The sequence below is a fragment of the Dendrobates tinctorius genome, unplaced genomic scaffold, assembly GCF_039654945.1.
Source record: "Dendrobates tinctorius isolate UK_male_01 unplaced genomic scaffold, ASM3965494v1 ptg000326l, whole genome shotgun sequence".
Lineage (NCBI taxonomy): Eukaryota > Metazoa > Chordata > Amphibia > Anura > Dendrobatidae > Dendrobates > Dendrobates tinctorius.
In genome coordinates, this window is record NW_027361993.1 from 13,586,459 (window position 1) to 13,599,266 (window position 12,808).

At 43.3% G+C, this 12,808-nt stretch overlaps 1 protein-coding gene across 14 annotated transcripts in view; it reads right to left on the reverse strand.

The window, feature by feature from the left end:
* Positions 1-12,808, reverse strand: part of KCNAB2 (potassium voltage-gated channel subfamily A regulatory beta subunit 2) — a 356,959-nt gene that overhangs the window by 63,214 nt on the left and 280,937 nt on the right. For all 14 annotated transcript variants that reach the window (XM_073561784.1, XM_073561780.1, XM_073561788.1 and 11 more), the window contains 2 exons: positions 8,851-8,930; positions 3,570-3,614 (listed from right to left, as the gene is read on the reverse strand). In XM_073561784.1, coding sequence (XP_073417885.1) covers positions 3,570-3,614; positions 8,851-8,930 — 125 coding nt within the window. The remainder of the gene's footprint in view (positions 1-3,569; positions 3,615-8,850; positions 8,931-12,808) is intronic.

Genomic DNA, 12,808 nt, shown 5'->3' on the forward strand with positions numbered 1-12,808 from the left:
AGAGAAAGGAACGTATGTGGAGTGAAAGAGTGAGTGGACATGAGTGGAGGTGAAAGGTGAGAGGAGTGTGTGTTGAGGCGGTGTGGTGTGTTGAGGGTTAACATGGCAAGAGGTGTGAGGCTGTGTGCACACGCTGCAGTTTTTGCTGCGGTGTACAGTACCATGATTCCCTATGGGAATCAAAAACCGCAGTGCAGACGGTGCGGAATTTTCCGTGCGGATTATCTGCGGTTTTCAATCCGCAGAAAGAATTGACATGTCAATTCTTTCTGCGGATTCTCCTGCGGTTTGCCATCTCCTCTATTGAGGAGATGAAAAACCGCAGGGCAAAACCGCAGAGCAATCCGCAGGTAAAACAGCAGGTCTTTTGACCTGCGGTTTCACCTGCGGATTTTACAAAATCCGTGCGGATGAATCCGCACCTAATCCGCAGCGTGTGCACACAGCCTTAACGACGTCGGCGAAATCTCGCGAGATTTCGCCGACGCCATCTTGCATTCGTGAAATTGCGTCATTTACCTCACGCCGACTTGCTGTGCGGACGCTTGGCATTGCCTGTACCACCATAACTACTGCTGCCTTGGTCCTATGCCTGTTTACTGCCGGTGTCTAATTACAGGGCCAATTTGCCTATACTGCCATAACTATTGCTACCTTGCTACTCTGCCAGTGTCTAATTACAGGGCTAATTTGCCTCTACCGCCATAACTACTGCTGCCTTGCTCCTCTGCCGGTGTCTAATTACAGGGCTAATTTGCCTCTACCGCCATAACTACTGCTGCCTTGCTCCTCTGCCGGTGTCTAATTACAAGGCTAATTTGCCTCTACCGCCATAACTACTGCTGCCTTGCTCCTCTGCCGGTGTCTAATTACAGGGCCAATTTGCCTATACTGCCATAACTATTGCTACCTTGCTACTCTGCCGGTGTCTAATTACAGGGCTAATTTGCCTCTACCGCCATAACTACTGCTGCCTTGCTCCTCTGCCGGTGTCTAATTACAGGGCTAATTTGCCTCTACCGCCATAACTACTGCTGCCTTGCTCCTCTGCCGGTGTCTAATTACAGGGCCAATTTGCCTCTACCGCCATAACTACTGCTGCCTTGCTCCTCTGCCAGTGTCTAATTACAGGATCAATTTGCCTCTACCGCCATAACTACTGCTGCATTGCTCCTCTGCTGGTGTCTAATTACAGGGCCAATTTGCCAATACCGCCATAACTACTGCTGCCTTGCTCCTCTGCCGGTGTCTAATTACAGGGCTAATTTGCCTCTACCGCCATAACTACTGCTGCCTTGCTCCTCTGCCGGTGTCTAATTACAGGGCTAATTTGCCTCTACCGCCATAACTACTGCTGCCTTGCTCCTCTGCCGGTGTCTAATAACAGGATCAATTTGCCTCTACCGCCATAACTACTGCTGCATTGCTCCTCTGCTGGTGTCTAATTACAGGATCAATTTGCCTCTACCGCCATAACTACTGCTGCCTTGCTCCTCTGACTGTTCACTGCCTGTGTCTAATTACAGGGCCAATTTGCCTCTACCGCCATAACTACTGCTTCCTTGCTCCTCTGCCGGTGTCTAATTACAGGGCCAATTTGCCTCTACCGCCATAACTATTGCTGCCTTGCTCCTCTGCCGGTGTCTAACTACAGGGCCAATTTGCCACTACCACTTCATAACTACTGCTGGGCAATTACAGGGTCAATTAGTATCTGTTTACTCTACAATACTCCAGGACGCCTTCTTCACTGCCAGATAACTGCCAAATAGACTCCTTTACCTGTGCCAACATGAGTCATAACAAAAAGTATGCCAATGCCAGTGAAAGGAAAGCAGCTTTAGCACTATGACAAAAACAACGCCGTGCTAATGAGACTCCTGAGGAAAAACACCATCGCCTTGAGAAGATTAAGGCTTATAAACGCCGTCGCCTCACACACGAATCCCCTAACTCTAAATCCATAAGATTGGCTGAAGAAGCCTCTGCACGCCGTCACCGCCGACAACAGACGGCCTCTTCCTCATCATTATTATTAGACTCACAACAGGATGCTTCCACATCAGCATGTGGAACAATTTACTGCTACACTTCATCCCATATGCCGTTCACTGACATAACTAATCAGCAATCTGTTTCTGCCCTATCAATACCACCATTCAATACCGATGCACAGTATGCCAATGCCAGTGAAAGGAAAGCAGCTTTAGCACTACGACAAAAACAACGCCGTGCTAATGAGACTCCTGAGGAAAAACAGCATCGACTTGACAAGATTAAGGCTTATAAACGCCGTCGTCTCACACACGAATCCCCTAACTCTAAATCTATTACATTGGCTGAAGAAGCCTCTACACGCCATCACCGCCAACAACAGACGGCTTCTTCCTCATCATCTATAATAATAAATGCCCTAAGCAGCTTCCGGTTGTAACAACTTCCGTCCAGTTGTAACCGGTGACGTCACCACACACACGCACATGTTAACCCTCAACACACCACACCGCCTCAACACACACTCCTCTCACCTTTCACCTCCACTCACTCTTTCACTCCACATACGTTCCTTTCTCTCACTCCGTTTCTCATACTCACACCGTCATCGTCGCTGCCCCGACATCTTCCTCCGCCGCCGCGATCCTGGATCCAGACGTTCTCCAGGCCGCCGACATGTTCTTGCGGCGACGCCATCTTGGATTTCGTGAAATCCCGCGAGATTCAAGATGGCGTCGCCACAAGAACATGTCACTGGCGTGGACGACTCGGGATCCAAAAAGATGGCGTCGGCGAAATCTCGCGAGATTACGCCGCCATTTTGGATCCCGATGTCGTCCACGCCGGCGACATGTTCTTGCGGCGACGCCATTTTGGATCGGCGAAATCCCGCGATAGTCAAGATGGCGTCGCCGCAAGAACATGTCGCCGGCGAGGACGACGTTGGGATCCAAAATGGCGTCGGCGAAAACTCGCGAGATTTCGCCGACGCCATTTTGGATCCCGACGTCGTCCACGCCGGCGACATGTTCTTCCGGCGACGCTATCTTGACAATCGCGGGATTTCACAATACTCAAGATGGCGTCGCCGCAAGAACATGTCGCCGGCGTGGACAACGTCTGGATCCAGGATGGCGCCGGCGGAAGAAGATGTCGGGGATCGTGGAGCAGCGGCGATGACGGCGTGAGTATGAGAGACGGAGTGAGAGAAGGGGTCGTATGTGGAGTGAAAGAGTGAGTGGAGATGGTGAAAGGTGAGAGGAGTGTGTGTTGAGGAGTGTGTGTGTTGAGGGTTAACATGGCAAGAGGTGTGATGCTATCGCATCCTCCCGATGCGATAGCATCAGGCCATAATCTAGTATAAAATATTCCTCCTGTCACTATAAAATATAGCATGTTTTTCTAAATACCAGAGGTCAATTGAGTTTAATAACTGACAACAAGATATCAAGAAATGAAGCTGCACGATTTTACTGGGTTAATTATTTATGGCGCTCTTTTTCTCTTCTGAGCAAAGAGGATGCAGATGAAACCGTTCACCACATGAAAGATTCATCACTTAGCCAAGTAATTACCTCCAACCTTTCTTCTTGATGATATTTCCTAATACAACTTCAGCCCTGAAAATGAGAAATAATAAGAATAAATCTTAATTATTTGGAAAAGAGTATGAAAATTGTCTCTACAGACCTGTCTGTTTTAATATATACTTGTAAAGCCCATAAGCTAACAATCCTCAACTTCTTTTTCGAGATCTGTGAGGTGTATTGTTCCTCTGTTATCGTCTTGGAAACATTTTTTTAATTTATTAAAGACAACAAGCATCCAATTTTTGCTCTTATTTTATTCCTGCTGTTGCTCTGAGTATGTAGTTTTTTGTTTCTTTTAAATCCGCCTTACAGTTGCAGAGTTATGGACATTTTTATTTAGTGCTACTTGTTATGGTCTTTACAAGGGGGTGTGGCTCACAGGGCGATTATGAAAAGCAATGTGAAGACACCCCCCCAGAGTCTGTGAGCTACGCCTCTTTAATAAAGACCATAAAAAAGCTAAATAAAAAAAGCTCATATCCTTGGAACCGTATGGGCGATTTAAAGGAAACAAAAAGTGGTATACTCAGGGCTGCAGCTGGAATAAAAACAAAAGCAAAAATTGGACACTTTCGACCCAGTGAGACAATTCCTTTAACTGAGTGATACTAGCGTCACACAGTTTAACGCACAGGGTAAAACCTTTTTCACACGACTATGATGCTTTTTACATCTGAAAAATGGATCTAATGAAAATGGATGGCTTCAGAGTCATCCATTTAATAACGGAGCTCAATAGAAATTAATGGCCAATTCTGGTCCATAAAAATGAGTCAGAACAGAATCTCATCTCAGAATGTACACTTGGCCCAATTGTCTTGCAATTCACAAGTGATATAGTAGCACCAAGTTACTTATTTACAGGGCAGCACCGTGGCTCAGTGGTTAGTGCTGCAGCCTTGCAGCGCTGGGGTCCTGGGTTCGAATCCCACCAAGGACAACATCTGTTTGTATGTTCTCCCAGTGTTTGCGTGGGTTTCCTCCGGGCACTCCGGTTTCCTCCCACACTCCAAAGACATACTGATAGGGAATTTAGATTGTGAGCCCCATCGGGGACAGTGATGAAAATGTGTGCAAAACTGTAAAGCGCTGCGGAATATGTTAGCGCTATATAAAAATAAAGATTATTTATTATTATTATGCATTTCCAGGAACAATAACAGGAATAGCACAAAGCAATCACACACAGTCAGATAGAAATTCAATAGATATGAGATGAACGGAAGCACGGACATACAGACGCCTATGTCTGAAGGGGAAATAATCATGGTCTAATTTTAATACAGTAATTTAGCATAAATAGGGGAAAATAACCATCTACCCTGAGTGCATTGTGTTATACTCTTTAAATGTGGTCAGGATGGAAATGTAACAGAGACAGTGAGAAGAGAGTTCATACACAATGGGGAAAGCACACAATTCAGGAGAATATGTACAGACAAGTCAGGAGAACAGGGAATTAAAGATTGTTATCTCCAGTCAATGTCTAAACTTTACTTCAAACAGGAAATTGTGTTGTAAATCAAGCGGACAGAGCTGGAGATGTGCAGATACCCAGACAAGTGTTCAAACAGTAAATCTGCAGATATTTCTATTTTTTTCCCAACATTGTATAATAGTCATGCCTGATTATTAGAAGGGATTTCTACTACTTTTTATTGATGGCCTATCCATTGCATAAGTCATCAATATCTGATTGGTGTGGGTGTGACACCCGGAGGAACGCCCGCCGATCAGCTGATAAAGGCGGTGGCCATACATGGGATAAAATAAGTATTGAACACGTCACCTCACCAGTTTTCCATCTAAAGAGATTTCTAAAGTTGATATTGACACAAAATTCTCACCAGAGGTCGGTAACTAGCCATCCAATCCACACAGGCAAATAAATCAAAACATAGATGCTCATAAATTAAAGTTATGTGGGATAATGAGAAATGACATAGGGAAAAGGTATTAAACACATGACAAAAACAAAGAGATGCAAAAAGCCATGGCAAGTCACAACACCAGCTGAAATCTATCTGTAATTAGAAAGCAATCCTGACACTTAGTATAAAATAATATCAGCAGGTTCAACTGATGGCCTACAAAAATGTGTCTCTTTACCAAGGTGCCACACAAGTAACATAGCTCACTGGACTTAGGGTCCCGTTACATTTAGCGATGCACCAGCGATCCCGACCACGATACGACACTGTCAGGATCGCTGGTGTGTCACTAAATGGTCACTAGTGAGCTGCCAAACAGGCAGATCCCACCAGCGACGCAACAGCGATAAGCGATCCGTCGGCGGTGGACGCTCTTATCTGTCACACCGCAGCAATGAAGACGACTTCCGCCTGCGTCCATGCATCGCTAGTCGGCGCCAGCGGGACGCCAACGAGGGAAAAATGGCCCAGGACATTCGAGCGCGATCAGCGATATTCAGTGGGGGGGGGGGGGGTCGCAGGTACGGGTCACATGTAGCGAGATCGCTAGCGATATCGCTGTTGCTTCACAAAATCGGTGACGCTTTAGCGATATCGTTAGCGATCTCGCTATGTGTGAAAGGCCCTTTAACCATCATGATATCACAAGACCTTCACAACCTTATTGCTGCATAACATACTGATGGCATTGGTTACAGAAGAATTTCTAAACTACTGAAGGTTCCAGTGAGCACTGTTGGGGACATAATCGGGAAGTGGAAAGATTATAATTTTACCATAAAGCAACCACGAGATTTCAGACAACGGAGTGAAAAGAATTATAGAAAGAGCTGACCAAGAGCCAAGAACCACCCGTGGAGAGCTACAAAAAGACCTGGAATCAGCAGGTACAACTGTTTCAAAGAAAACTAAAAGTAGTGCACTCAACCTCCATGGGCTGTATGTTCACGCACCATGCAAGACTCCTTTACTGAAAAGAATGCATGTTCAAGCACATTTACACTTTGCTAAACAACATTTAGACAATCTTGTGAAATATTGGCAGAATATACTCTGGTCAGAAGAGACCAAAATTGAACTCTTTGAATGCTATAATACACACTGTGTTTGGAGGCCAAAGGGCACTGCATATCACCTCAAAACACCATATCAGAGGTGAAGTTTGGTGGTGGGAACATCATGGTATGGGAATGTTTTTCTGCATACAGCATTTCTTCTGCACTGGTGTACCACACGGCCAATCCCTAATTGTAGGCTGGCTGTTTCATTTGGTATTTATGCATCTGTGCAGCTGCCATTTTACTTGGGTCCGCTGCACCCTGGATTAGTGCAGATGCATTTAGGCCTGTCTGGTTTGTATCTGAATTTTTTGGAGGATTTTTTCCTCTTTTTGAGGTTTTCATGTTAAAGTAGGACTGGCAAGTGTAAGGAACTTTGACGCAGTTTGCTAGCTTCCGAATTAAGGCCTTAATATCAACCAATATCTTACATATATTGATATGTTTTTTGTGCACTTTTTATATTTCTTTCAGGGTGCAGTTGGGCCCAAATGGTTCTGCAAACTTGTGGCCTCTGTTCACACGGGATGCATTCTAGTTGGCACTGGGCAGCCCCCCTATATGGTGTTACTAAGAGGTTGTGAACCAGAAGCCCTGCATTCCCTGTGTGAACACTGCCACATGCGAATTATTTCTTCTGCACTGGTGTACCACACGGCCAATCCCTGATTGTAGGCTGGCTGTTTCATTTGGTATTTATGCACCTGTGCAGCTGCCATTTTTCTTGGGTCTACTGCACCTTGTATTAGTGCAGATGCATTTAGGCCTGTCTGGTTTGTATCTACATACAGCACTTGCAAACTTCATATAATTGAAGGAGGGATGAATGGACAAATGTACCGAGACATTCTTGATAAAAAATCTCTCATCTATCAGGATGATGAAGATGAAAAGAGGGTGGACATTTCAGCAAGACAGTGATCCCAAATACACAGCCAAGAAAACACTCAATTGGTTTAAGGAAAAAAAATAAAGCTGCTATGTATGGAAGGAACTAAAGATCAAAGTTCATAGAAGGAGGAGAACACAGGACTTTCAGGCTATGAAGACTTTGTGTAGATGAATTGGCCTAAATCACACCTGAGCAATGTATGCGACTAGTTTCTCCATACAAGGGGAGCTTTGAAGCGGTCATCAATAACAAAGGTACATTTTGTACAAAGTATTAAATAAATTTCAGTTAGTGTGGTCAATACTTTTTCCCGATGTTATTTCTCATTATTACACAACTTAATTTATGGACATATATGGTTTGATTTCTTTGCCTGTGTGGATTGTTACTGACATCTGGTGAGAATTTCATGTCACTAGCACCTTCAGAAATATATTTACTGGTACTTAGAAAATTGGTGACGTGTTCAAAACTTATTTCACCTACTCTAAGTTCTTGGATGTCGCTGGAACACAGGAGTGCCATCAATCTACATTCAAATGAATAGGAGTGGATCAGCAGAATCCGGACGCGGCCACTATAGTTTTGATGGAGCTGGTGTGGTATGGCAGCATCAAAGATCTTACATCCGCTGGCAGTAAAAGCTGATCGGCGGGGATGTGGGGTGTCTGTCACTCTTACTGATCAGATAGGATAATAAGCCATCAATTAAATAAACTGACGGTCAACCCCGTTCTCAACTTGCACTCTATGCAACAGTGATTATGTGGTATTCTAGATGGCGCAGAACTACAATTCCCAGCATTCCCTGCCAGCCACTAACCCGAGAGTCACAATTTGAACATTAAAGATCTACAATAAAAAATTATCTGGTCCATTCTTGCAGTGCACAGCTAAGGAAGTTATATGGGAGATCAAATACCCTCTCCCCCCCCCCCCCCCTCAAAAAAAAAAGAAGAAAAAACTAAATTCTAAGGAACCAGGGATACAAATTAAATAAACTCATACTTATAATTTACCAAGGTTATTGTGCACCTTTCTTAACTGCAGAACACCATTTTCCAGGTGTACATGGAAACAATGATAAAGATCTTCACTACCAGTGGTCACCACTAGAGGGCTAATCTGCATATTCCTATTACTGACCTTAAGAGAAGGTGCGCTGTAGAGAGCTCCCTCTAGTGGTGATGTTAGGAGCTAAGATTAACAAAGAATGACAACTATAGTAAATGTATTTTATTATTTTTTTATTGATCCAGATGAGTTATGATGGGGTACCATGAGGTTTCTGCCAACGCACATCAAACTGGATATTGCTTAACGGAAAGGGAAAAAGGCCTACTGGCGATTGTCACTCATACATGGCAGGTTAACAATTCACTTACTTTCCAGCAGCGTAAACTTCCGCTGTGTCAAAGAGATTTATTCCATTGTCATAGGCCAGAGTCATTAATTGCTCCGCCATCTGAAAAAAAAAAAAAGCAGAGATTTTGAAAAAAAAAAAAGAAAACCAAATGATCAAAAACAGGCAATAATATAATTAAAATAAATAATAAACAAGTAAAACAGCTAATCTTTCCTAAATAGCAAAAAATATAGAATTTAAATTTATAAGATAAACCTTTTAAAGGGAACCTGTTGGCACCTTTTTGCATACTGAAGGTGCGGTATGGTGGTATGGCTGGGGCTGCGCTTGTCCTCCAATAAAAACAATACCTTTTCTTGTAGAGATCTGATGTGACACGTGTAAGGAGAAATAAAGGTGAAATCATATACAAATCAGTCTGGTAACGCAGTGGGGGCATGTCAATGCACTTAGAAGAAGCAGCCCAAGTGCTCTGACACACCCCCAGTGCTCTCCCAGCTTGATTTGCATAAGGCTTTTAAACTGCATTTCTCATGGCCCATCAGATTTATTGGGGGACATTCGCCTACAAAGCGATACCACTAGTACCAAGTTGACGTCATGTTCTGCAATAGACCGCTTATTTTGCCTTCAATATGACAATGCAGAGAAGTTTGTGCACCCAGGACATACACAATGACTGATCTGCTGCGAAGGATCACATCTGTTAATTCAATGATAAAGTGGAAAAAATAGATAAGGAGAGAAAGTGGAAAACTGACTGATCACAGCGCGGTGAAGAACATTGCTGAAACACTGAAAAATATGAACTATCAAAACAGGGGAAAACGGTTTACACAGCAGAACATAGAAAAGATGACTCGGCATTAAAACACCGATGCTTTTTCTGTAGCTGAGGAGGTGAAGTACGAGAAGACAATGAACATGCAGCTCTATCATAAAAAGTCTCTATGTACTCAATCTCATATAATGTGATAACACCTACACGAAGAGACCAAAGCCGCACAACTATGGGTCCTTAACTCCCCTTAAAGGGGACCTAGCACTGGACTTTTAAATTTAAACTCAGCGCCTCCTTTAATTACTGTAGCTCCACTGATTCTGGAACAGTTTACATTTTTCTTCTTTGCCCCTCCGTTACAAAGTTATACACCTTGGTTAAAAAAAAGTGCAAAATTTTCCTTCAACTAACTGGGCGTGTACCACTGAACTTGTCTGTGGGTGGTTGCTTTTTCTCCTCTGATGCCAGCCAATCAAAAGACAGCCACGCTCACAGAGAAGTTGTGTGTTATGTTTGAAGAGAAAATTTGCATATTTATTTCTCGGGAACACAACTTTGGAACAAAGGAGCACAAAAGAAAAAAAGAAAAACTGTTCCAGAATCAATGAAACAGCAGCAAATGCCAAGAGGTGCTCAGTTTAAATAAAAAAATCCAGTGTAAGATCGCCTTTACTCATCACTTTGAATGAGACACTAGACATACTACAGGCCAGCATACCCATTAGACAGCTGTCAGACAAACAATCTCCCGCGGATGACCCCATACACAGGAACACTTCACGCCTCTGGTTGAATGTTATCACTTGTAAGAGCAACAGGAACAAATACTGAAATTCAGCAGGTAGGATCCTTCTCTCCCCCCAACAGATCGGGGTCCTCCATGCATACATAAGACTGTCAGCTGATCTCCCCCTCAATACTGGCAGGTTCGTACGACTTTAACCAATTGTGTATGGGGCCCTAAAGCCGTCAATTAAAGAGGTTGCCCTTTTTAAAATGTCATTGTACTATAGTATCTAAATTAACAAATGGCACTCACCCTCGGTGGGGCCAGCACTGCCTCTCTGCCGTGGCTGTAGTGCTTGCTGATCAACTGCAGCGATGACATCACATCTGCAGCCAATCACTGGGCTCAGCACCTCCTGTCATCTACATTGGCTGCACCGCTGAGCTCAACGATTAGTTGCAGTGCCTAAGGAGACATAGATAGACGTCTCTTCTACAGCCAACCTGCCAAGACCAGAGCAGCGGCAGAGAACCAATGCTGGAAAAAGGGAGTAACAGCTCTTGTTATTTTACACTTCTCCAACCCTATGGTATAATAAAATTAAAAAAAAAAAAAGACAACATCTTTAATAAGACATGTAGGCTTCAACTAAGAATTTGTCTACACCCCCTCCACCCCTTACTGAGCCAATTTTAATACAGCTTAGCGTCCTCTGGTACAACATGGTGCTGCAATTCCTGCCACATTTCAGTGAAAAAAGTACCGTAAATTGCTGAAATTCTTGAAGCAGTCACTTGCCACTAGGGGGAGCTATACAAGCAGTTCATTGTGGGACTCTAAATGACTTGTAGGTCACATGTTTGTGTGTGGGTGGAGCTAAACAATTGACAACAAACAGAATCTTGAATGCAGCTCTGGAAGTGAATGGAGCAAATAATGTGAGAAAACTCATATTGGTAGAGAAATAATTCCTCAAAGTATCCACCACTCGTCATATCGATTTATATATGGAAATATCATCAAATTAGATGAGAGGCAGCAGCTGATCTCTGGACTTGTGTTGGGGAAGATTATCACTAGCGGCGCAGAGTCTCTCTGATGTCTCTCAGATGTAAAGCGATAAAATTATCACTGGCTATTAATCTGAGCCCCTTTCTCTAGGCAATACGATCTCCTATGTAAAATGAACTGACTGCACAGAAAACACAATTGCTCTGGCTGATTGATCTGCATGTTTGTTATCGGGATTACATTTTGTCCTAGTTGAGTAATCCAGTTGTCACAGAATTAAATGTTAACTGTAATCTTACAGATTCAGATCTTATTTTGTAATGTTTGGAGTATTAAAAAAAAATCCCACAATGATAAAAAGGAAATCAGAAACAAGCTGGCAAATAAAAAATTATAAAATAACAATAATAAAAAATGCATCATTATCTTTGGTTGTTAAGGAATTCTGAGTTAGCAGAGAAGAGTCTCTCACTTTGGAGAACTTATCTTGTCTTGGACAAACACCATGTAATGCTTCATTTATCCTCTAGGGGCACTGCAGGGAAATTGCACCCCTATTGTCAGGCTTCCATTTGATTACAGCTGATCACTGGTGGTCCCGTCCCAGAGATTTTTTATGATTGCTTCCCGACTACAAATTTCCTATGGGGGGCTGAAAGGTCTACATCCAGTTATAGGGAACATGCTACCACAGTCTTAATTTTCTTCTCTAAAGAGTAACTGTCGCAACCAGGTCAAAATTAGCCATTTTTTGCTCTTTATCCCCACTACTCCCCTGATTATTCAGTTTATTTGTTTTTAATCTGCCCTATTTAGTAAAAAACTCTAAGGTCTTTACCAAGGGGTGGTGGTGCTCACAGAGTAATAATGCAGAGCAACCCAAGGACAAGCCCCCCAAAATCCAGTAAAAACTGGCACTAAATAAAATTTAAAATGGATTGTATACTACTTAAGACAACCCCTTCTGAATTCCTATATTGCATCTCAGTAAAATATTAACACCTATACTCCTCCAGTGTCAGTGACAATCCAGCCTTGACTTTTCCTGAGCTCACGTCTCAAGCGATCCCTGTGGCCAATTAGCTCCGACTTTACTTTCCTCGTCTTTGGACAAATCAGAAAATCCAGAGGAAGTGAAACCTGCAGCAGACCTCTCACATTGTCTGAATCTTAATTATGTCTGATGAGAAGAGAGTGAAGCCAGTGCCGACTGTCAGCAGGGATCACGTGACAATGTCACGCAATCACTGGGAGAGCCAGTGCCGATATCACTGGTACGGCGCCAGCACCAGAGGCGAGTATAGTTGTTTTACTGGGGCAAAACATAGGGATTTACAAGGGGTTGTCAGAGTAGTGGACAACTCATTTAAAAAAAAAAAAATGGATACTCATAGGACCAACAGGAATAAAATAAGATAAACTAGCTGTTTTTCACCTGATGACAAATCCTCTATCAGA